This window comes from Echiichthys vipera (assembly GCF_963691815.1).
Source record: "Echiichthys vipera genome assembly, chromosome: 3".
Classification (NCBI taxonomy): domain Eukaryota; kingdom Metazoa; phylum Chordata; class Actinopteri; order Perciformes; family Trachinidae; genus Echiichthys; species Echiichthys vipera.
In genome coordinates, this window is record NC_139828.1 from 35,339,294 (window position 1) to 35,365,813 (window position 26,520).

At 44.8% G+C, this 26,520-nt stretch overlaps 1 protein-coding gene across 2 annotated transcripts in view; it reads left to right on the forward strand.

Moving 5' to 3' along the window:
- hyi (hydroxypyruvate isomerase) overlaps window positions 1-25,679 on the forward strand; it is a 40,157-nt gene extending 14,478 nt beyond the window's left edge. Inside the window, exons 5-9 of one of the 2 annotated variants that reach the window (XM_083939375.1) lie at window positions 22,584-22,633; window positions 22,725-22,794; window positions 24,352-24,516; window positions 25,168-25,302; window positions 25,377-25,679. In XM_083939375.1, coding sequence (XP_083795501.1) covers window positions 22,584-22,633; window positions 22,725-22,794; window positions 24,352-24,516; window positions 25,168-25,302; window positions 25,377-25,435 — 479 coding nt within the window. In that variant the 3' untranslated portion in view covers window positions 25,436-25,679. The remainder of the gene's footprint in view (window positions 1-22,583; window positions 22,634-22,724; window positions 22,795-24,351; window positions 24,517-25,167; window positions 25,303-25,376) is intronic. The other variant, XM_083939376.1, reaches the window with a different exon arrangement.
- The last annotated feature ends 841 nt before the right edge of the window (window positions 25,680-26,520 follow it).

Below are 26,520 nucleotides of genomic sequence, written 5' to 3' on the forward strand. Positions count from 1 at the left end.
AATGGAAATGTAATGGATTCAGACAGCGAGGTGTGTCATGTTTTGTAAACTCAGCTTAGCCCTTGTCAAAAATCATAACACAGCTTCACCTGTGTCTGTGATTTGAGACTCCTCAGAGTATTAGGATGAACAGATTTTGTATCGACGCCCTCTACAGCTTGAACATAACTCATGCCTGTATACCTGATTAAATTGTGACACAATAAAATCAACAATTCGTAGCCTGGAAAGAACAGGATACATTAATATTATTATACTTATCAACCCTAACAGACCAGCTTAATACTCTCCAGTTCGCGCTGCTGAAGCAATGGGAGAAAGCTCCTCCCAGCAGTCAGTGCAGAGTACTGACATAGTCTTCAAAGTTATCACTTGCCTCACCATGCATTTCCGTATATTTGATGTGGATTTCTAATGTCTGTTGCTTATTTGCTGTCTTCTAGCTATCAGAGGTCCCAGTACATGACAAACCATCGGGGAGTCAGTCTTTACCACGGTCCCTTTCTCCTGGCAATGATACCACGTGTCGTTTGTCACTCCGAAATGAAATGCAACATTGCGCAACTGAATTTTAAATCTGATCGTGCATGTGTGACCATTCAATTTTCTCTTTTTTACATGTTAAACAAATCTTTGGCAGGCAAATGAGTTTGAGAAGAATAGGGAATCGCAGCTAGATATCACTGCGGTAAAGTGAGCCGTTATTCACTTCTCCGTAGTCAAACCGGCTGCCCCAATATATTTAGTGCGCCCGTATTGTGATATTTGTGGTAAATGTATTGAAACTGCCCAGGAGAGCTGACATGAAGGATGAAGAATTTACTGTCATTCTGTCTCACACTGCAATATAAAACTCTGACATAAGGGATACACACTTTACTGTCATTCTGTCTCACTCTGCAGTATAAAACTCTGACATGAAGGTAAACACTTTACTGTCATTCTGTCTCACTCTGCAGTATAAAACTCTGACATGAAGGTAAACACTTAGCTGTCATTCTGTCTCACTCTGCAGTATAAAACTCTGACATGAAGGTAAACACTTAGCTGTCATTCTGTCTCACTCTGAAGTATAAAACTCGGACATGAAGGTAAACACTTTACTGTCATTCTGTCTCACTCTGGAGTATAAAACTTTGACATGAAGGATAAACACTTTACTGTCATTCTGTCTCCCTCTGCAATATAAAACTCTGACATGAAGGTAAACACTTTAATGTCCGGTTTTTCAGTTTTCAGAATAAAGTGTTACACAACCAGGCCACAGGATAAATATGGAAATAAGATCAATAGCATGATATTCACAGAACTTTTCACTGTGGAATTTTTGAATAAAACGCCTTTGGATTTACTGTATACTGTACAGTGAAATATTACATTATATTAAATATGAATTAAAATAAAACTGTCAACACTGCGGCTCAGCAAGTGTCTGCTCAATAATGTACGTGACCGTGCTACAAGGGAGAGGCTGTCTGTTTTGTTTACATCATTCGTGCGATCTTTTCTGCTAATTCGGTCATCGTTTGACAACAGTAGGTTGATTATGCCACATAACTTCTGCAGTTTAGAGAACAACAGAAAAAAAAAGCGTTGAAAAGTTTGGATCTTTATGGCTTTCAAAGTTGTGCTTGGACTTGATGCAGTACAACAGACTATGGTTACCGACTGATACAGTAAAAGACCAGTGGGCGAAGGCTAGCCCTGCAGAGATAGCAGGCAGCGAGATTAACATGGCGGCTATTACTGACCTTTTGGAGCAGCCCCTCACAGCCCTCTATGCCGAGTTTAAAGCCTCCACTTCAACACTCGAAGCAAAGCTGGATCACGTCCACACCACAGTGTCCGACCACGCTCTGAAAATAGGCTCCCTCAAGGTATATGCAAATTTACAAGACGAGTGTCTGCTAAGGCCACCTGTGCCACGCTAACTAAGTGCAAAACTAAGCTGCTGGCTAAAGTCAGCAAACTGGAGTCCCGGAGCAGACGCCATAATATCAGAGTGGTTACACTACCTGAATCAGTGGATACTCATGGGGGTATTCGGCAAAGGCTTCCTGGAATCCTCGGTGGAATGTGACAGGGCTCACCCCACACTAGCTGAGAAGCCAAAGCCAGGTCAGAGAGCATGTCATCAGGCTGCAGAGATACCAGGTGAAAGAGAAAATCATATACAAGGCCCGGGCCATTAGAGGGAAACTGGAGTACAGAGGCTCCCCTATCGTCATCTACAAGGACTACGCACCAGGCTCTCTTCCGTCACCGAGGAGAAAGCCTTCATAACATCCACCGGAATAGACCTGATGACCGTGGAGAGCTGCTGATTTCACCACAGACGAGACACTGTCATGTTATCTGGATAACCGTGTTTGTTTGTTGCTGACTGTGTAGCTGTGCTATACCATCATATGACTACTTCTCTGGGAGTGTTATACAGTTGTTTATTTCAATATATGAATAAGTCTACGTGCTGATCCACAGCTACACATATCTGGTACTTTCCAAATACAGTTTCACTTCCCCTATCTTCCCCCCTGGACTTTCCAGAGAAAGCCATCTGGTGCTTAGTCACATACACACATACAAAACATATTGTGATTTACTTCTGTGTGTACTTCAGTGATTGTTCATTGTTCATGTCTAACTATTAATTCTACCATTAAATCTTTTCAAAGAATCAATACACATGAGATTCCATACACCTTCTATTTTACTAATGATTACTACAATATCATGTAATGCTTTATTACAATATTATATGGCAGCTTAATTCATCCTTATTGATTACATACTTTTGCGTGCTCATCATTACCATCTAGTGGCACAGCTGGAAATTACCCCAGTCTCCCCTTTTATATCTCAAATTGCATAATTTTAAGACCCTGCGCTGGTCTAAGCAGGTGAGGGATCTCAAGTTATTTTGACACCCCCTCCTTGAGGTCAATCCCTGCTTGATTGCCCAAATTAGAATTCTGGTCATCATCATCAATTATTATAAGGCTGTCACTGTCTTCAGGCGTGATGGCCGATACCACCAAAGGATACTTTTTCTCTTGTTCTTCATCCAAGCACGGAGTACCTGCTCTTTCTGCTGATTCATCTTCCATCGGGTGGAGCCTGGTCTCTTAGGCCTTCCACGGCCTCCTCTAATTCCTGCAGGCTTGCAATTTTGCTCTCAATTTCAGCTGCCATCGCAGAAAGGACACTCTGCTCAGACAGTGGTCCATCCATAAGTATGGTAGAGAGGCTGGTGGATCGCTCAAATGCAGGGCAGTCACCCCTAATCTCTCCTGGATCACTCCTTCAATCGATCTCCGTTGGCATCCCGGTGTTGGCCTCCCGGTGTTGGCCTCCCGGTGTTGGCCTCCCGGTGTTGGCCTCGACTAGACTTGCGCCGGCAGCCGTGGCCCAATTACCATGAATCTCCCATCCGTTAGGTGCAGGGTGTGTCGGCCTCGACTAGTTCTGTAAGCCCACCATTCCAGTACCACCTCACACACTCAGTCTGGGAGCTGGATTCTTTCCTTGGGTGTTGTGGGGGGGGGGGGGGGGTAGTACTCCTCCTTGCGGCAACAGTCGTTGCCCAATTACCACGAATCTCCCATCCGTCAGGTGCAGGGTGGAGACTCTTTCGCCCTCAGGATAGACCCACATCTTAGCGTAGGTCCCATGGTTCTCTCCCTCCTGGAAGCTTATGGATGTCACGATGTTCTTTGTCAGTGTGTTGGCGATCGTCTTGGCTGTAGATTCCAATTCCACCACTTCTCCGAATGGCACAGGTGGGACAATGAAGATGTCCCTGAGGCATACTATACGTCTTGCCATCTGAATGGGGAAGTGGCTCGTGTAGCAGCCAGGACACTATGCGGTCATGTTAACATCCATAAGGCAGCCTTTCTCATTCAGTGCTGATCCACAGTAAATGCAGGCAGCTTCTCCCTATAACGTAGCAACACAAAGTCTGATTACTTCAGCAAATATAGCTTGCAGCATTAGCAGGCGAGCAGAGATTTGTCATGCGTAGACTCTCTCTAGCCCCTATTCCCGGACACCTTTGAGCCAAAGATGCCAGCCAGGGGGATTCTCGTATCTACACTTTACTTTACTTTTCATCCGGCACGAGCGAACGCTGGCGCCGTTGCTGCCGCTGCTCGCCGATAACTTTTAAACTTTTAACCTTCTACTTTTAAACGTGTACACTCTTGAGCTTGTTGTGCAACTGCTATCAACACTCAAGCAAGAGACAGATCGCCTGCCCGCACCATCGAAGACATCTTTATACAGCTGCGTGAGCTAGCTAACATTAGCCCACTGCCTCGACTCCAAGCCTCTACCTGGTCTGTTCTCCGGATCTCCTGACGGCCTAATCCATCTCGGCCCCCCGCCTACAATGTGGGCTCGTAGGCTTTCTACAGGGATCCTCGTCTGGTTTCTCCTGCCGCTTCTGCATCAACCCATGACAGGACTCCTCCAGTACACAGCGGCGGAACTCCATCGGCTCCGTCTTCACCCGCTCAAGCCTCCACCGGCAATTCTCCTTCATCCGGACATCGCTTTCCTGCCTCGTCGGAGATACATCCATCGCGGATCTCGTCGTAAAATAATCCTTCTGGTCCTCCACTCGATGCCCTCCACGGAACACCAGCCGGGGTGCTGACCACACCGTGTTAGCCAGCCTTGCTAGGTCGGCTAACGCTAACACTACTGGAATTTGCATCACCACCCCGGTCCACTTCGGTCTATTAAACATCCGCTCACTTACGAGCAAGGGCATCTCATCCAGGATCTCCTCACCGACCGTAAGTTTGATTTTCTTTGCTTGACCGAGACATGGCAACAACCCAACGACTTCTCACAACTCAACGAGTCCACGCCCCCTGGGTTTGTTTACACCTGCCAACCTCGTGGCTCCGGACGCGGTGGAGGTCTCGCAATAATTCACCGCGAGAAATGGAAGGTCCTACCAGTACCTGCTCCCACCTTCAACTCGTTTGAATCAACTGTATGTCAACTCTCTGGTCCTGTTCCCACCATTGTTGCAACTGTTTACGGTCCCCCCAAAGCAAACAATAATTTCATCAATGACTTTTCTGCTCTACTCACTCACCTAACCACACTCTCTCCAAATGTAATAATGCTGGGGGACTTCAATATTCATATGGACAATATCAATCTCCCTCTTACCCGTGACTTTGCATCCTGTCTTGACAGCTTTGGTTACCAGCAGTATATCGATTTCCCCACTCATTCTAAGGGTCACATTCTGGATTTAGTTTGTTGTTCTGGTCTCATTCCCTCCACCTGTATTGCTGATGAACTTCCTATAACTGATCATTTACTCCTGTCATTTACTGTCAAACTCTCTCTGTCCTCAACAAAGCCCCCACGTGCTATTTCATTCCGCAACATTAGAAAAATTAATCCCGATGCTCTTTCCTCTCGTATTAGCTGTCTCCTGAACACTCATATTTCATCCTCCCCCGACGACTTGACTTCACACTACAACAACGGCCTCACCACAATTCTTAATTCTTACAATTCTTCTGAAAACCAGGTCCGTCTCTTTCACCACCTCCGCCCCTTGGTTCACCTCTGAATTACGGCAAATGAAAGCCAAAGGACGACAACTCGAACGACAGTTCAAGAAAACTGGTTGTCCACAAGGATATGCACAAAAACCACATTCTACACTACAAGGACTGTATCTCCCGAACAAAACTCAACTACCACTCCGGCATAATCTGTTCAAATGAAGGCAATTCCAAGTCACTGTTCTCTCTTCTCAACAATATCCTCAGACCCCCGGCCTCTCTCCCCCCCCCACCTTTACTCAACTGCCTCCTGCAACTCCCTGATGTCCTTCTTCAACCAGAAAATTCATCAGATCCACCTGAACCTTGGCCTAAGCTCCTCCCCCAGCACCTCCCCTGAACCCTCCCTGACGTCTCACTCATTCTCCTCCTTCCAGCTTCCCTCTGACTCGGATATCTCAGACCTCATCCTACAATCCAAGCCCTCCACCTGTCAGCTAGATCCTCTCCCCACAGTTCTGGTGAAAGCCTGCCTACCCTCTCTCCTCCCCCTGATATCTGCCATCATCCACTCCTCACTCTCCACTGGAACTGTTCCTACGCTCTTTAAAATTGCTGCCATCACTCCAATACTGAAAAAACCTGGTGCCGATCCCAATAACTACAATAATCTTCGTCCCATCTCCAATCTACCCTTCCTCTCGAAAATCCTCGAAAAAACTGTTGCTTCTCAAATTCATTCTCACCTAACCCATAACAACCTGTACGAACAATTCCAATCTGGTTTCCGCCCACTCCATAGCACTGAATCTGCACTAATCAAAATCACAAACGACCTCCTTCTGGCAGCCGACTCTGGTTTACTCACTATCCTCATCCTCCTCGATCTGAGTGCGGCCTTCGACACCATCTCTCACACTATCCTCCTCAACAGATTAATCTCCACTGGCATTTCTCACACACCCCTTGACTGGTTTAAATCCTACCTCTCAGGCCGCACTCAGTTCATCCAACTCCAATCCTTCAGTTCCCACCCTTCCCCCGTCAACACTGGTGTGCCCCAGGGCTCAGTCCTGGGGCCCCTTCTCTTTATCATCTACCTCCTTCCACTTGGCAATATCTTCCGTAAATACAACATTAATTTCCATTGCTTTGCGGATGACACCCAGCTCTACCTCTCCAGCAAACCAAACTCCACTCTCCCACCTTCCTCCCTTACTGACTGCTTCACCGAGCTCAAATCTTGGTTCACCTCCAACTTCCTCAAACTCAACAGTGAAAAAACAGAATTCCTTTTAATTGGCACCAAATCAACCCTCTCAAAAACTGACAGTTTCTCCCTCACCATTGACCATTCCTCTGTCTCCCCCTCCCCTCAGGTTAAGAGTCTGGGTGTCATTCTCGACAGCACGTTATCATTCCAATCCCATATCAACAACATCACCCGGTTTGCCTACTTCCACCTACGCAATATTAATCGCCTCCGCCCCTCCCTTTCTCCTCACTCCACTGCAATTCTTGTACACAGCCTTGTCACCTCCCGTATCGACTACTGTAACTCCCTTCTCTTCGGTCTACCTTACAAACACCTCCATAAACTCCAACTGGTTCAGAACTCTGCAGCTCGGATCATCACCAGAACCCCCTCCATCCACCACATCACCCCTGTTCTGCAGCAACTCCACTGGCTCCCGGTCAAACTCTGCATCGAATTCAAAATACTCCTGTTTACCTTCAAGGCCATCCACAACCTCTCCTCTCCTTATCTGTCTGAACTCCTCAACATCGCCACCCCTTCCCGTTCCCTCAGATCTGCCTCCTCTGTCCACCTCTCTGTCCCCCCCGCCCGCCTTGTCACCATGGGGAGCAGGGCTTTCAGCCGTTCTTCCCCCCAACTCTGGAACGCACTTCCACCGGATCTCAGGAACTTGGACTCTTTCACACACTTCAAATCAAAACTAAAAACTCACCTATTCCGGACTGCCTACCCCACCTAACCATCCATATTGTCTTTTCTTATCTGTTTTGTATTTCCTTCTTAGTGTTTTTATCTATTTTATTTATTTTTATCTATTTTGCAATTGTACAGTGTCCTCGAGTGCCCAGAGAGGCGCCCTCAAATTAAATGTATTATTATTATTGCAGACTAATCAGCGGTGTTCTCCCTGGACTGGAAACAATAGCCCTTCTCGGGAAGCAGGCAGCATAAGTCATAAACCATCGATTATGCTCAACCAACACAAGATGGAGAGTATTCCACATCCAACGCCCCAGAGCAAGATGGCGACGACTGGGAGCAGCCAACGCCTTCTTCCTCTTTCTTGTAGGGCCCTGGCCAAAGTGGTCATATACCCCAGTGTGGCAATGACTAATAGACCCTCGCACACAACACTAGCTACCTTCAGGCCTTTGTGGAAAACGGCTGCTGTATCCAGGATCATCCAGAACATGATAAAAGTACCTCGGTAGAGCCACCGAGCCAGCCTCCTATCACCTCGAACCCTTCTTCGATTATCCCAGCAGTTTCCTCTATCAGGGTAGCAAATCCGTCTTTTAGGACCATTCCAGCTCTCTCGTACCATCGGCAATCATGCATCTTCCCCTCTGCCTCGCCGCACTGCATCCAATGCTCTGCAGGGGATTGGCAGGTCCAGTTGTTGTAGAGGCTAGTAACTCCCCAGCCATTCGAAGCCTGTGCTCTCATTACCTTCACATAGGCTTTTTCTGAAGGGGTGTCCTTCAGCCAATATCAGGATAGGGATTTCTTTCCTAGTTGACATTCCAGGTCCCAAGATGACTTTAGCGCATTGAACCCCAGGTGGAAATGATCTGCTCCATTTGTTTTTAATCTTCTTCCAAATTGTTTGATGAGCGTATGTGTCATACTCGTTACGGTAGACCGACAGGCAATAGTCGGTCCAGCCAGGAACTTCTTGACAGTGCTTTCTTACCAGGCTAATGGTGCATGTGGTGTTGGCACTGTCACATACCATGCTCCATGGTCTTGGGCTCACATAGGGATCTGGCCCACTCCACTTGCTTGGCCAAATGTCTCAGTCTTTGGAGTATATTGTTGCAAGATACTTGTACTTTACCCAATAACTGCTGGCATTTCCAAGGCACGGTAGCACCCAGATTTTAACTTCTTGTTGTTCCAAACCCCACCAAGTTGAGCCGTTGTGTCTGTTGTACCCCTCTTTCCAGGCCTGCAAAACCCCTTCCATGGATCAATGGTTCTGTAGCTCACCACAGTCAGATCTCCAGGTCCCCCAACCCTCCTTGTGCTGATAGATCGGGCATCAAGGAGACTTTCCTTTACTCACGAATTCTGTGTCGTTCAAGTCCTGGAACATTCTATCAGCTACACACTGGTCGACCGTCTGAAACTCCCCAGGCTTTACTGACGTTAGTTAATTTGGCTTTGGGAGTTTCTGGACGTACATATTGGATCTGTAAGGTCCTTGTAGCCCCAACCCAGTTTTCATCTGCCGCGCTGAAAATTTCCCTCGAAAATGTTGTAGAGAGGAGATCCACACCCAGGGTATAGTGTCGTTGAGCCATCCCTCTTGACGAGCATTCGGTACTTCTCCGTATGCCCCCTTCCGGATGAAAAAAGCCTGGTTTGGTCTCCGGTGTTAACACCATATAGTTCTGGGTCGTACATTCCCTCTGTACATGCCAGTAGCAGGGATTCAACAACACCAACTGCTTCTGTACACATGTATATGTAATGTTCTTAATCCATTCTTGTTGCTGGGTTCGCTCACGGGAGAGACCACGGTCTAGAATGGGTAGAGTGGATCCTGTAGGGGTTGGATTTATCTGTTGTCCTCCGCTGGGAGCCGCTGTTGGTGTAGTGGGGTTGCTGACTGGGCTGGGTAACGCGTTTGTTTTATTTTGCGGTCGAAGTGGAGTCGTCATCTTTCTTCCGGTGCCCGTCGCCTGGTGATGGCTCTGTCGCAGGTCAAGTTGTAGTTCCCCCAAATCTCCCATTTAGGGAGTATTGTAGTACAGGTGTTGTTTCATGGAGAGGCTGGGAAAATGCTCTTTCTCCCCCAGTAACCTTGGCCCTTTACCTCAGCCAAAGGCTTGCATCCCCCAGTGCAATACCACACTGGATCTCCACCCTCTGGTTGTATCCAGCTGCACTGCATCTTCTTTGTTTTCTTCGTCTGAAGAATCCAGGCTTGAACGAGGATCCCCCCGTCCCAGCCTTGCTAATCTAGAATAATTCCATCTCCCTTGGTGACATTTTCCACATTAAAACTTTAGTCCCGTTAAGAGCGGTCTTCCAGAATTCTGTTAGATTTCCTGATGTGTTCCCATACCATGAAGACACTTCTTGGTTGGACAGTCCAGCAAGCCTGCTGGGCTGTCTTCATTGACCCATAGTGGACCCTGGTATGGGTTAAGGCCCATGGGTGGCTGCCATAGTGGTACAGGATGAGTAGGACTGTGATAACTCCAACCATCACTGCACCACTTTTGGCCAAAAAGCAAAAGCAACATTTTATTTTCTTTCTTTTATTCAGCTGCTGCGGTTGCTATTCCATTCTTTCTAAGCCAAACTCATCTGGGTTTGGTCGAGGAGCTCTTCTCCCCGGTCGAGGCATAATGGGTCAGTCACTATGTAATGGCTTATAAAGGGGATGGCCAGGGATTGACACCGCCCTTGGTCACTCCCCTATCTTGACTTTGTAGTTTACTGTGTAGCTCTGTTTTTCCACATTTTGTAGAGGCCCGGAAAGTTGTTGAATATCACCTCGCCCCTTAGTTGGATGACTATCAACTCTCCCCGCTTATGGAAACCTTTTTGGTAGATACGCCTTTCTGTCAAACTTGTTACCAACCATTCACATCTCAGTACATACCCTACTGTTTCAATAATAAAGGGTGGAATGTTCATCTTGCGATTTTCGTCGTCAAAATCTGGAGTTATTTTCGCCACCATAATCATACACTCATTCCTTCCTAATAATTTCCTCCGGACCCTATTCTCTTCAGGATCATAAGGTCCAAATGGTAATGCTGCTAACATGCTATACATAGGGGATTTGACATACTGAGCATCCAGTGCGTCTGTTTCTTCAGTTCTTAACCAGCTGGGTGTGGGGTAGAGGTAAGAGTCAGCTAATGAAAAACGAGAAGTTGGTTTGCTGCCTCCTTTTGCAATTCTTATTTTCAAATTAATTTTTCCATGTTAATTATTCTATTTCTTGTAATTCAACAATGAATTGTATAACTCCAACAGTCAATTTACAGTTATCCATGGTTCCCCTTTGTCCTGGGTATCACAGATCTTACTATTCCTTCTTTAATGGCCCCAACATATATACTAATTAGTCCCGATACTAGTATGACTATTACTACTATGTACATTGCCCCTAATGCTAATGCACCCGAGTCAATAGTAGTTGGCTTATTCTTCTTTATTCCATGTGGTCTTTTTATTACCTGATACTTTTGTCTTTATGATGCCCAAGGTCCCACTCTCCCCCGTGCTCCCATATTTCTACTGCTTTTGCTGGGCGCCCCGCAGGGAGCTCCCTTTTCTAAAAAACAGGCGCCCCAGCCATTGTCTTCTGACTGCTGGGACTCTCTCTTCTGGCTCAAGTTCTTGGGGCTGTTCCTTAACCACGGAGATGTCGGCTCCCACCGACACTACTCCACGGAATGGAACTCTTACCATGGAAATCTGTACTAGTATCGTCACCTCAGGTGCGCTGGGCGTGGCTGCTCTGCTAGCCACTCCCCCCGGTCGTTGTATTATTTCGTCTCGAAGCTAGTCCTCTGGGGTGACGGTGAAGTCTGCCCTCTTCGTCCTGGGCTTAGCATTCTGGCTCCCCCAGTCGTCCAGGCCGGTGACACTGTAGTACAGATTATTCCCTCTGCATTCTTCTTTGGGAACTTCTGGCAGATCTTCCCATGGGTAGTCAGCGAATTTTATTACCTCTTTCATCAGAGATGCCCAGGTGGTGAGTTCCCATGGCCCAGTCCATCCTGCCCACTCTGCCCTTTCCCGAACATCGTCAGGAAGATGGCTGACGCCCTCATGACGGCCAGCCTTCTTCGGATCTCAGTCAACTCTCAGCAGTTGAGAAGCTTGGACAGCCCATAGTGGGGGGTTACCTGGCACAGCCAAGGGTCGTATGGCCATGCACACTGGATTACCCGATCCAGCAGATTCAAACCCTTCTCACCGGTCTTCACCTTGGCTTCACTAGTCCCCGATACACTAGGGTTCTGAAGCACATATAATGTTGGCGCAGATGGTCCAACTCCTGGGCTCCCTTGCGTTGCCAGCTCTCCTGGTTCATTGGGTCTGTCTGCGGCCGCGGATGATTCATCCTCCGTCACCTCTCCAGATGCGATATGGATCTCATCGAGAGGGTCCAGGAATCGTAGCACCTGCCACCCTTTCGCTGAACCAATCGTCAGTAGTCTCCCAACACACGACTGGAGGGCACAGCTGTGGCAGTAGTGGACAAACTCACCATCCCACATGCAGGTACATTCTGATGCCTCCACACGGGCATTTTGTACATCCCACTGGGTGATGAAAATTATCCTTGGTAGGAGCTTTGTCTGACATAATGCACAGATGTAGGCATCCATTACCTTCACCGGCTTGTAGCTCATTCCCCTGAACTCATGCCTTGCCCCCTCATAGTGAGCTTGCTTTCCCATGCCTGGTCCCTGATATAGGACCGTCAGCCCAGTTCAATCCATGCATGTAGTGCAGGTATTCTTTACTTCCCTCCATTCGACCATTTCTGGACTTCTGTTAGGAACCCCTTTCTCGCATATAGCAATTTTTTAAGTGCTCTGCCTGCCCAGAGTCCCGTAGTTGTTCTTCTTATGATAACCACCCCATAGACAGCAGCACTAACCTTACCAACCTTAGGGTGGTAAGGTTGATGTGCTGCTGGCCATTTCTAAATTACTGGTTATCTCCTAGCTAGGAGTGGTTTGAGTTGCTCAACTCCCTGGATTCCTTTCTTTTTCAATAACACTGTGTTACGATCTATAATTTTCTCTTTCTCTCTGTAGACCCTGTAGGCTGGTCACGTGCCTTAACCCACACCAACATGGAATGGGACTTTAGGACCATCTTTCTTATCTCCTTGGTCCCACCCCAATTCCTGTGACACAAATGGGCATTGATTCAGTTCCTCGGAGGGGGAGAGCCTACCATCTTGATGACGATCGTTTAGGTCCCTCCCTATCTCCAGGATTCTGTTGCTCCATTCCTTGGTATTGGCATTCTTACCAATCCAATTTTTCACTAGTCCAATGGTACAACAACCCAGTTGGCCTGTGGTGTGTAGGGCGGTGAGTAGATCCTCATTACCCTGTTCTGCTGGCACCACTGGTCCACCTGTGAGTTGCGAAAATGCGTACCATTGTCAGTTCTTAGTTCCTTTGGCAACCCCAAGTCAGCACAGACTTGAGTCAGCATACTGACAACACTGCTTCCGTTGGCTTTTCTGGCAGGCCTCAATATTACATATCCTGACATTGAGTCGACAAGCACCAACAGGTACTTCTCACCCTTTTTTCCAGTCATCCCCATAGAACTAGCTACACCCATACATACTGATCCCCATGGTACGGTGCTGTTAATGGTGAGCCCCCCTACTCGCTGTCCTCTCCATCCTGTGTTGTATTGACCACACACCTCACAGTCGTTGAGAACCTGGCGAACTCGGGTCCCAGGAATCCAAAGTTGTTGTTTCTCCAGTTCCTTCCGTGTGGGGATGTGGGGATTCCGCATGGCCTAGCGCCTCGTGTACGGCCTGCACCACCCCCTTCACGGACTCTGATGGGACCACCCTTCCCTTGGGTGTCATGTCCCACTTCTCGACGTCGACAAAGACTATTCTCCTCTCTTAAACAAAGCGGTTCACCTCGTTGTTCCCCTGCCAGTGACGTCCCTCTCTGGCATGGGCTTTCTGATGAACCACCGTTAACTCGATATTTAGCCGCACTTCGGCTATCTTACACCATAGATTTCGATGAGCCACCTCTTTCCCTTTGGCGCTCTCGAAGCCACGATGTATGATGTACTTGGCTTTGGGTAGTGACCCTGATGCCTTGACCTTGGGCAAGCTCCTTCAGAGCTCCCCAATACCTGGCCAAGACTGCTAACTCTTTTCCTCAGGAGTATATTTTCTCTCTACCGAGGCTAGCGTATAGCTCCACAAAGTCACCAGTCCCCTACCTTCATTACTGACCATTACCACTGCATCCTCATCCTCACAGTTCACTTCCGCCACAAACCTATTTTCCAAGCTTCTCGGCTCCAGCCTAACCACCTTTTGTATAGCCTCCTTTAACTCATCTTCTGGTTGGCTGCTGTCCAGGCCCAGGCATGGCTTGCCTTCCTCACCACCCTGTCTCTTCTTTAGGCAGGCATACAACGGCTTGGCAAACCTTTGATAGCTTGGCACATTTTTTGCAGGTCGTTCTCTGACGTAGGAGTGCTGATTTGGTTCAACTTCTCTCGATAACCTTTCGACAGTCCCAGGTCAGTAGAGACCTGGAACCCCAAATAGTCTACCTGGAACTGTCCAAACTGACATTTCTTTAGGTTCAGTTTCAGCCCTGCTGCAGTAATCCTTTCTACCACCTTTTGTAGTTCACGCAGATGTGCCTCCTCAGTGTCGTCGGCGATGATCACGTGGTCGATGTAGATGGTCACTCCTAGATCTCCCAATATGTCCATCACAGTCGACTGGAAAACATTTGGGGAATTTCGATAGCCTTGTGGGAGCCTTTGCCAAGCATAGGCCTTGCCTTTATGCGTGAAAGCTGTCTTCCCCTGCGACTGTTTGGCAAGCCACATCGAGAACAATCCATTTGCTAAGTCAATACAGGACTTGTATTATCTGACTAGCAGAGTCTTTAACGCTCCTTGTGGATCTATTAGGCTAGCCCTATTAGCTACTGTCTGTCGGTTAAGGGCCTTGAAGCCAGATGACTCAGGCTTCTTCACTTCCTGAATAGGGCTGTCACCGGGTTGGGTTCTTCCCGGATGATCCCCAGAGACTTCAGTTCTTTTACTATAGTGTCCATTTCTGCAAGTGCTCCTGGGTTCAGTGGATACTGCCTGACACACCCCCTTCTATAACGTAGATGTACTTAGGTCCCAAATCCCCACAGTCATTTTTAAATTTGGCAACGTTCGCCTTGTTAATAATGTCTCTTAATTCTTCTTTTCCTGCCGTGGAAAAGTCGCTCTCGCTATTTTTGTTCAGTTGTGTCCGTAATGTCTACTGATTTGTACCAACCTTCTGACGGGGATTCACCCATTTTCACTAGCCTCGCTTTCAGCTTGTCTAGCCGTGGTTTCAGGGAACTCCTGTGTCTCGTTGGTCGGTGTAAATTTTTTAAATCCATTGTGGTGACTAGATCGTATGGACCAATTATCCATACAATCCCTCTCCATATTCCATAAGGCATAGATTCCACTGTCCCATTTGCAAATTGCACAGTTAGGTGTCCTTTGTTTGCAAGGTTCTTGCGGGTCATTGACACCTCCGCCCCGAAGTCTACTAGGTAGGGAATCCCATCCACATTCGTGTAGATTAGGTCTCCCACCCAGTAGGCATGGTCCAGGGTGACCCGCACCTTGGACGTCATTACTGCTCCTTCTAGGCCGCTTGGCGGGCCTCTCTGAGAGCTTATTTCTCTTCAAGAGTAAGTTCGGTGTATTCCTCTGGAGTCAGAAATGCTGGGCCCTTTCTTGACGCAGCCGATCTCTTGGGCGGCGCCCTTGGAAGGAGTTTTAGCCTCTCTGCCTGCCGGCCCAGCACTAGGTTGCGGCTTCTGGAACTTCGGCCTACGGATATGGAGGTTGTACAGTCCGTCCGGGGGAAGGCTCCTCCATTGACTTAGTGGATTGCTCCACCCCTTCTTCTTCTTTGAGTCGAAGTGCTTGCGCAATAGATCGCATTTTTTCACCTCCAAAATGAGAAAATGAGATACAGAATGAGAATTGCCAGGAAAACCTTCGGTTACCTTCCTCAGTACATGTACATACCGGGCCGAAGGAACAACGTCCTTCAGCTCGTACCACACCTGGGCCAGGGTGTGTCCCTGGGCTATATTCGCCCGTGCTTTCTCGATGTGGTTTTCCTCATCGTCTACATCCTCAACCACCAGTCTCTCGTAGAGCTGCTGAATTGGTTCTCCCATTTTGATAACTTGCCCAGTCACAAGCCCCATCCGCATTCTCTTGGCCTCCTCATTACGAGAGGTTGCTTTGACTGTTGGCCACGCCTTTTTCAGATAGTCCACTAACTGTTCTTTCTCCTTCTTGCCTGGCACCAGTTCTTTGATTTTTTTATATTCCTGAAAGTCCTCCTGACTACTGCACCCTCGTACGGGTACTCTAGTATCGTCCTTTGTAATCTGTAAGGAGGGTTGCTGACAGCCTTTCCTTGTCTGTCGCTTGCTGGTTGACAGCTGCTCGTCTCTCTCATCCTCGGAAATGTCAGAGGTATCCACCTTTGTTTCCTCAGCATACCTATAGGCAGCCTTTTTCATTTTCCTGAGCAGCACATCATGAGCTACTCACATATATGCCGTTCTAAAGTTACTAGTGAGATTTTTAGCCCTCACCAATGTTGGGTAAGAGGGCATCATGTACACATTAACCCACTCCCTCACTGTCGCACTTACTTCCAGTCCCACCTCGACATCACAACGTGTTATCCAACTATCAGGGATGAGGCTCTCTTTCTGCTCCACGTTGGGCGCCACGCAATAGATCCCGCGTACAGGTGGTCACGGTCCCGCTCTCCATTCAAAGGGTCAGAGTCCTCAGTGGCTTTACTAGGGTTTAACAGTTAAAAGACAACTGATGGACTAATTAAGCGGGTGGCGAGGAGACAAGCCTAGCTTCTAACTACCCTCACACGGACGTTTACCCTGCCTGCTCCGGTATGGCACCTGGTTGAACAGCCCCGAACCAAGCATCCACGCCGGCCATGCCCGTTATCGGCAGCTCCCCTCTTATTGATCAGTGCACTTGGTATAGTTGCTAGGATGGAATTTAGTAACTTGGATAAATAGTTACAAGGGTCTATTCATCTTTTAGGCCTAGGATAACCTTCAAGAATATCTTTGTAGTATGTTAGTATACAGTACCTTTAAAACCACTGTTCGTAAGAAGCTATTTATTCAATGTCCACAACGCCAGTCTTTAAATGCAGGTTATTGTATTTTATTGTTAATTTAGCAAGGCTAGCAAACAGCTCAATAATGTTATAATTCATACAATTTTTAAAAAATTGATTTAAATTCAATCATTATTTTCTAAAACATTATCAGTGATTGTTCATTGTTCATGTCTAACTATTAATTCTAACTTTAAATCTTTTCAAAGAATCAATACACATGAGATTCCATACACCTTCTATTTTACTAATGATTACTACAATATCATGTAATAAATTATAACAATAATATATGGCAGCTTAAATAATCCTTATTGATTACGTACTTTTGCGTGCTCATCATTACCATCTAGTGGCACAGCTGGAAATTACCCCAGTCTCCCCTTTTATATCTCAAATTGCATAATTTTAAGACCCTGCGTTGGTCTAAGCAGGTGAGGGATCTCAACTTATTTTCGACACAGCCCTGGACTGACCTGAGTTTATTTTAGACTGCAGCATTAATAGTTAGAGTCCTGACGGGCTGGTGATATTCTGTTAGCTAAAGACTTTTGAACAGAAATCGCTAAATAGAAATTTTAAAACACTGTGGATATGTTGACTTGAGATCCAGTGTTTTCCAGTGTTTTCTAATGTTTTTTGAATTACCTTTTGCGTGCTCATCATTACCATCTAGTGGCACAGCTGGAAATTACCCCAGTCTCCCCTTTTATATCTCAAATTGCATAATTTTAAGACCCTGCGTTGGTCTAAGCAGGTGAGGGATCTCAACTTATTTTCGACACAGCCCTGGACTGACCTGAGTTTATTTTAGACTGCAGCATTAATAGTTAGAGTCCTGACGGGCTGCTGATATTCTGTTAGCTAAAGACTTTTGAACAGAAATCGCTAAATGGAAATTTTAAAACACTGTGGATATGTTGACTTGAGATCCAGTGTTTTCCAGTGTTTTCTAATGTTTTTTTGAATTACCTTTTTTTTTTCATACTTCTTTTTGTGCCTACACTGTTATGTGAATTCAGATTATTTTTATATTGGCCTCCGTGCCAAGCACTGGAAGCTCGTCCACATGTGGATTTCAGTTAATTATTATGTATTTTCTACACAGCTTTATTTTATTTTATTTTAAAATATTTATCTGAAGTATTCTTGCTCACTGTTTGGTCAAAGGGCTTTACTGAAGCCTGACACTTGTCATAGACTGATGTACAGAGGTGACCTGTATCGATACAGCATGCATATTCTAACAAGGGTGGACAGTGAGTTTAATACAGGCAGGCATTTTATTCATCTTATCCTTCATGTCTTGCCTGCCCTATGGCATCTCATCCCCTGCTGGCTGATTTAATTAAAAACATTTTTTTATTTTTTTTGTATTTGTCTGCTCTGGAATATCTTCAGTTTGTTATTTTCTCCTTTCTTGTGGTGACTTAGGGGTTCAAACACTGAAGATCAGTTTGACTGTTAGTTGCGAGCTGGAGAGCCTCAGAGGGTTTTTTGCCGTGGGAGTAGCCCTCAGGTTTCGCATACCTCGTTCCACTTCACCAAGGGAGCTAATTGTTTTTATGTTCAAGGTGCTGTTTGGAAAGCCATCTGCCTCCTAATAACAATAAACAAACTTAAGACAGACTACAGCAACCTAATCAACATAAAGATGGTACGTGACTACAATACATGGATCAAATCAAACTTACTGGGAGTGCCACAAATAATCCAGACAAAGAAAAGGCTCGGCAGAACAGATGCGGCGCCAGCCCAGCGGAGACAAAGGAGAAGGCGATTGAGGGCGCACTCACACTGTCCTTCTGCACCGGGCCAAAACAGGTTTTTCGGCTAAAGCCTAGTGCGTTTGACCAGTGTGAGTGCACCCGCTCCATGCATAACTGCGGTCAGCTGGCCGTCCCGGGCCCGTCTGAGCGCTTTTGTAGAGCGCGTTTGCACATGTACGAGCACGAGCGTGCACACGTGTACAAGCACGAGCACAAGGCCTACGGCGTCTCTGATGTCATTTATGTGCGCCTGTTCAGACATAGAAAATAGAAGGACGGACCATGCGCAGACATTTAACAACAACCACAATGTCGGCGAAAGGTTCACGTTGGTGTGATGCGGAGGTGGAGTGTTTACTGCAGATTTGGTCGGATGAAAATATTCAAAAACAGTCGGACAAGATGCACAAAAACAAGTGATATCTAATTTTTTTTCAAATGAGAAGGGCTCAACGGGATAGGCTGGTGGAAATCGCAGAAGAACTGGTGAAACTCGATGTAACCTACTTTTAAACATAGATTGTAAGATCCTTGCTAAGGTTCTCACCCTCCGCCTCCAAAGTATTGTGTCATCGATAATTTCGCCAGACCAGACAGGCTTCACATTAGGGTGACATCCATTCTGCAATACCAGAAGGCTGCTCAACATCATATTCTCACCTGGGTCGGACAATCTCGAGGTCTTAGTGGCGCTAGATGCAGAGAAAACTTTTGAACGGGTGGAGTGGGGCTTTCTATTTTTCATTTTGGAGAAATTTGGTTTTGATTCTAATTTTATTTCTTGGGTTAAGCTTCTGTATGAAGCCCCCTCTGCTTACGGTGTCCGTTCAGCATGTTTCCCTCTCAGGGGTAGGACCCGGCAGGGCTGTCCGCTCTCACCCTTGTTGTTCAACATAGCCATCGAGCCATTAGCCATTGGCTTAGAAACCAGAATGAGTTTGAAGGCATCACTCATTTTGGTCTAGTCCACAAACTTTCCTTATATGCCGATGACCTTCTCTCATTTATTTCAAACCCCATAACCTCCCTCCCCCCAGTTTTATCAATCCTGGATCAGTTCGGGCACCTATTGGGGTATGAGTTGAATATTCAGAGAGTGAATTAGAGTGAATTATTTTTTTGTCAACAACCTGGCAAGATCACTCCCACAATCCATATTTCCCTTTCAAACAGCTGACGAGGGGTTCAATTATTTGGGGTTGTTCATCACCAGCACCTTCAGGGACCTTTTTCAGAAGAACCTCCAGCCGCTATTAGATAAATGCAAGTCGGACTTGTCTAGATGTGCGGGCCTTCCCCTATCTCTTGCAGGCCGGGTTAATCTTATTAAGATGGTAATTTTACCAAAGTTTCTGTATCTTTTTCAACACCCCCCAATTTGTCTTAATAAATCATTTTTTACTAATCTAGACCAACAGCTTAACGTCTTTATTTGGCAGAATAAACCAGCCCGTATCAAAAAACATATTCTTCAACTCCTTAACCTGAAGGGGGACTAGCACTAATTTCCGCCACTACTTCTGGGCCTGCAACATTAATAAACTTTTATATTGGTTCCAAAATGGAGTTACAGACGTTTGCCCGCCCTGGGCTCATACTGTGATAACATCTTCCTGCTGCTCTTTGCATTCTACAATTTGCTCACAGCTCCCCATAACTGCCCACAAGGTCTCATCTAATAGTTGCATACATTTACACACATACACACACAACCATACAGCCTGCCACACACAACAAATCTCCCAGCACAGCGCACATATTTCATATACTTAGAGCCTATTGCAATGTAACTATTCAATTTCACACAGGTTGTGGGTTCAACACCACTTATTCACAACCCACAATACTTCTCTCTCCCTGGAGGAAAGAAAGGCAGGGGGAGGAAATTTCTGATACGGTTAAAGACACACGGCCCTTCAGCAAATACTGTTTTTTTCTCCATTTCTCTCCACATACATATAGACATACAGTATGAAAAACAATGAAAAACATGCAATATAAAACACATGCTTTCTCTAGTGCTATTCTGTCTCTTTTCGACACAGTGCACACAGACAAGCACAGGCAAGAGTTAAATAAAGGAAAAACACACAAAGACAATGAAGCCCTTGTCGCCGCAAGGTACTTCTTCTGCAGTATATAGTCATGCAACAGGGTTCCCTTCAAGAAAAAGCGCTGGTAACCAGCTTCTTAAATGGACTTAACCCGTCCGTCTGGATAAACTCAAATACTGGCAGATTCTGCTAATTATGCTTGTTAGCACATTTGTCCTACAGACATAAACTGCTTGAACTGCTTACATACTATGCTCTCTGTATTTGAGCACATACACAAAAAGACACCATAAATCCTTGTCAACACAAAGCGTTGAATCAACCCAAACCCGGTTAAGGATCACATTTACTGGACTGGACTCAAACCGTCCCTGGGGCGTCTTAACCATAGACTGTGTACTGTAGTCTATGGTCCTAACACACACATCACTCTTGGGGAGCCCCAAAGCACTTACAACCTACTTAGGCCTGCCGAGCAGAGGAAGCGGGTCAATCTGCTTGCCTGCACACCTGTACTGACCAACTGTACTTCCAACAAGAAGACTAAAACCACCACAACAGTGGAATCAAACCCACTGTCTTTTATGTAGCACCAGAGATTATTGAGAGACCTTCCCGGGTTTGCAGACTCGAGCAGTGAGAGGGCATACTGGATTTTTGAACTTCAGGCCCCCCGAGTCTCAGCTGAATTGTGGCGAGGCTGAGATGTGATGTGTCCTGCCCCTATGGTAGAACAATTTATTATAAAAATAGAAAGGTCTACAAGAAGGAGTCAGCAGATAAGTCTCACAGCCATCAAGGGGAATTTATTGAATCAAGGTCAACACACTCTCCTCACAGAATTCCAAGTGTCTCTTAACAGAACTTCCCCTCATATACTGAGGTTCGTGTGCTGACAACCTTTACACGCCCCATCGGGTATTTCCAAAACACACTCATACATTTACCATCAGTAGGATCTACTTTGTGTCCAGACGTAATCATGCCCAAATATAGTTCTATTATTCTCAAAACAGAATGTGTGCTAATAAGCCCTTGTCCCAAGTACACTGTGACCTTGTCATAGTTATTCATTTCTCAGTCATGTTTCTTCCACACCCCTCACTACCCAAATTGCCGTGGGAAGAAAAGGTCAGGTTCAGTGGAGGTTAAATACAGAGCACACAGCCCAGCTGGCATGACGTTAACAGCAACATATCAGAACACAAGAGTGACTTGTCCTGTGTTTTGCGTTACACGAAGTCATAACTATAGATTAATCATACATTACACAGAAGTTATTTAATAGCAGTAAAGTTTATAATTGTTCAACAAAACGAAGATACAAAACTACAACAGAAAAAGAGGGCCTACCGGTGCTGCTCAACCAATTAAATAAATAGAATAGAAAAAAAGGCTATTTTAAACTAGAGCTACAAAACAAACAAATAGCTGCAGGTAAAGCAAAGTCAGTTTTTGTGGCTAAAGCCTCGCCCAATCTCTGAAAGAAGCCCCAACACAAGTAGGATGACCCAAGTATGAGCCTATACAACACAAAAGGGCAGGAGGCAAGCTGATCACGGTAAATCACAGCAGGGCACCTGATTGCCAAACACACAGGCTATTTAAAAGGTGATCCAGTGGCGCTGAATTACTCTGTCAGGTTTGGAGCTGCTGCTGGCCGCAGCTCCAGTCAGGGCCCGCAGGTCTCCAACCAGGAAGTGGGATGGACAGAAATCGCTGCACCAATCACAGATGAGAGGCCACTCATCCTACTTTACACATATACACGCTCACACAAACGGTTAGTTACATGAGCAGATGACAGCGATCCTTAAATCAGTGCTATTAGTCACTCTTTACGTCTGTGTGGGTTTTATAGTTTTAACCGATGAAAAGTGTTAAAAAAAAGAGCTTGTGACTAAATCTTGTAATACCTGTGGATCCTCAAACTCAGCAAAACCTCACATTTCTGAAAAATTACAAATGTTTTGAACATACAATACACGGTTTCCACCTGACAGCAACGATATGTAATATAATTAGCTTATCCTTATTTTGTGTCTGCAGCAGCTGCAATACTGGAGAAGGTTGGAAAGCCAAACATCAGGCTGCAAATGGTGGGTGCTTTGGAAATGTGTCTGAACTTGAAATAAAGGAAGAAAAAATCTGAAAAAAAACTCTTGACTTGAGAGGTCTGAACTGTTTCAGGATGTATTTCACTGGCAAATAATGGATGGAAACCTGACGCAAAACATACACAAGTATTTCCCCATAATTGGTGAGTAAAATATTGCACTCAAACCCTTCTCCCCCTCTCCCCTCTTATTAATTATTTTATTCCAACCGGTTGTTGCTTCTTCTATTCCCATGCTGAACGTGTTAAGTATATATTAGTAGCTTATCTGGCTACAAGAAGTGTATCATAATTATAATGATGATTATTATTATTATCCACTTATAAAGTTTACATGGATAAAGCCTTACACATCCAACATTAGCATTCATATGGAGAGGTATTTGTGTCCACCTGATCAATGTAAGTCCAATCCCAACTTCTATGGGTCTGACAATGATTTATCCACTGGGAGCAACAGCTAATATTTCAGGCTCTCTGGTTTAGCCAGCAAATATCCGGGCCGAGACTTCCTCTTGTAAGCGTAAATAATTTTTTTACGGTCTGAAGAGCAACTTGAGACCAAGAATAGAGTTGGAGGTGAGAGACAGTGTCTCCATAAACAGATATTGGCAGATAAATAGTAGAAAAAAGCTAAATGGTCATCAGATAGGAGCTGGGTTTAGAGATTTCATGACAGCCACATGGACAGTTTACCTGTTTACCTGCATGCAACCAAAGCATGCTAAACGTGATTTGTTAATACTACTCAGGCTATAAACGGAACCCAAATCGTGTCCTGTTGCTACAGATTTAACATTAATATGCATAATCTGTCCATATAGTGTAGATTAATGTTAGTCTAATATTCAAATTGAAATAAGCATTGTTTGCATGAAAGATCAGGAACCTGTATTACCAAAGCAGTGCAGAAAATTATTGACAGATGCGTAGCAATATCTATATAGGGGAGATCAAAATTAGAGAACAAAGTATTAATTCTTGATTTATTTTTATTATTTATTTCAGTAAAATCCGGTATTTATGAGTTAGTTATTAGTTCTAATTTTGTACTCCACTGTATATATGTGTATATGTATATGATATACTGTGTGTGTGTGTGTGTGTGTGTGTGTGTCTCAAGCCCCCACCACAGAGACTTCCTGGTTGATCCAATCAGGAAGAGCCAAAAACTGCAGTTCTGAGTGTGGACTAGGGGCAGGTTTGATAATAGGGCAGTTTCTCATTAAACCCCATCTTAAACAGGCCGTTTTCACAGCATCATTAAACCCTGAGAGGTTTTTGTTCCTTTGTTGTTATATTTTCTTTTCTTCCATCATTTAAGCTAGTTATTGTTCTGTTTAGTTTAATTACATAAATTTAAATCTATATGATCACTGTGAAAAACTACAGATATTTAAGTCATTATGTAAGCATGAAAAATGTAAAACAGCAGATCAAATAAACAGCAGTCACCCAAACCTGATCAGCTCAGAGGTTTATTTGGCCAGAGGACACACAGGGAGGTCAAATAAGCTTTAATTCGATTCAATTCAATTGAATTTTATTTATAGTGCCAAATCATAACAAAACTTTTCTCAGGACACTTTACAGAGTAGTGAAAGACCTTATGTGAAAGACCTCATGACTTATTTATGATTTACATAAACCCAGTAATTTCCCCGTAGAATACGTTGGCAACGAAAACCTTCCTTATAACAGGCAGGAACGCCGGACGGACCCAGCTCTATGGAGAACGGCCATCTGTCTTGACCGGTTGGGGAGGAAGAAAGGGAAAGAGAGAGAGAGATAAGAGATGGACAGATGGACATAGAGAGACAAAGACAGACAGACAGAGACGCTTCCAGAGATGCAAGCTACCAAAAAGTAACAGTAACTATAATAATATCTATAGTAATGTGAATATGACTTATATGTTATGGCAGTTAATATAGCAGAATAGTAGAAACAAGCACAGCTAAGGTGATAGAATATGAAAATGCTAATAATTATGGTGGCAAACATGATCAATGATGAGTAGCAAAAATAGCAGCTACGATACAGTGAGACATACCACTGATGGTGTTTTTATGGCTACAAATTTTATAGTTTATAAGACTAGTGATAGTATATATGCGTCATAGTGATAATAGTAGCAGGAAGCTAGCCGTGACTAACTTTAGTGTGCAGCAATAATGATATGTTGCTGTCATGTTTCTTAACGCACAAAAAAAGACAGAGGCAATAAGAGGATTGTGAGTTTAGCCAGCTGGCAGCTGGTACATTTCATTCACCTTTTTTCAGCTTTTGTTGTGGTGACCTCAGCCTGACAATTCACTAAATGATACAGTTGGATAAGAGCCGTGCCGTTTTATTAATCAAACTTTGATCTCCCTAAATGAAATGTTGGAACAACTGTGCTTCAACTGTGTACAACTACTATAATGATGTGAAGCCCAATTGTTAAACAAAGACCATGCTCAGGGAGGATGCTTAAGATGAAAAACACAACATCTAAGAAGAAGTGGTCTTTCTCAGGTCATGTTCAGATTGCTCAGGTTCCAGGCAGGAATGAGCCGGACAGTGCTGGAGAGCTCAACTACAGCTACCTCTTCAACACGCTGGAAAACCATGACTACCAGGGCTACATTGGCTGTGAATACAAGCCACAAGGTGAGTGCTCTTTTTATTTCATTCAAATAAAGAACCCAACAATCCATGTTTATAATTGTCTCTGTCCACTTTAGGCTCCACAGAGGAGGGTCTGGGTTGGATCCAAGATTACTGTGCACACAGCAAGGGCTGAGCAAATGTGTCCAACCGTGAAGCAGGAAAGTGCTCTGTTTCATGTCATGCTTTTTTTACTTCTCAACCTCTTCTACTGTTCTCACCTGGAGTCACACTTTTTTCTTTTTCCTTTCAAGTATGGAAACAAGACTCCAGGTTGAAACCTAGAATATGACTTATGGTCCAGACAAAAATATTAACATAAAGAATGTGTGTAAAATGTAATGCAGGACAAAAAAATAAATAATTTCTGAGTATCCTTTTATAAATTTAGGTGATTAGTTTGTGGATCTTTGGGGCAGAAAGGATGAACAACAACCCAAATTTGCATTAAGTTAGGACGTTGTATAAATGTAAATAATACAAGAATACAATGATTTCCACCTAAATTCAATTAAATACACTACAAAGACACGATATTTATGTTCAAACTGATCAACTTTATTGTATTTTACAAATATTCACTCATTTTAAATTTCCGCAACACGGTCCAAAAAAGCTGTGTTGTTTGATGGAAATGTTTTGAGAGTGTTGGGAGAATTTTGCATAAAAAATGTCATTCTGGCCTGAACCTCTCAGCTCAGGTGCGTGTGCGTGTGCGAGTGAGTGAGTGAGTGAGTGATTCTAAGAACCAAGTCAGTTATCGCTGTATGACAAACCTTATGTGTCAGAATGCCATGTTTGTCTGGACTGTTGAGTGTCAAGTAATTTATTGTAGAGGTGTATCAGTAGTTATATTACTACATGTTTTACTATGTGTCCATGTAAAAAAAACAATTTAAATCATTCTCATTCATCCTACTGCTTTATTTAGCATTTCACATACTGTATAAAGTGTTCAGTACATATATGATATACTGTACATTATACAGTAGACAGTGCAGTTCTTATATAACAGTGAAAATGCTAAGGGCTAACTGTTACTGTTCACATTTAGCATGATGAATATCCAGTGTTTAACATTCAGACTGAGTTCTCAAAACAGTTATATCTTCAATTTACATCAACTCAAACATTTGCTTTTCTTCCAGTGTAGACTCTCAGGCTGTTGGGGATGTGGTTAATGAAGGGATCACAGCGGATGTCAAGCCTTAAAGGTTGTTG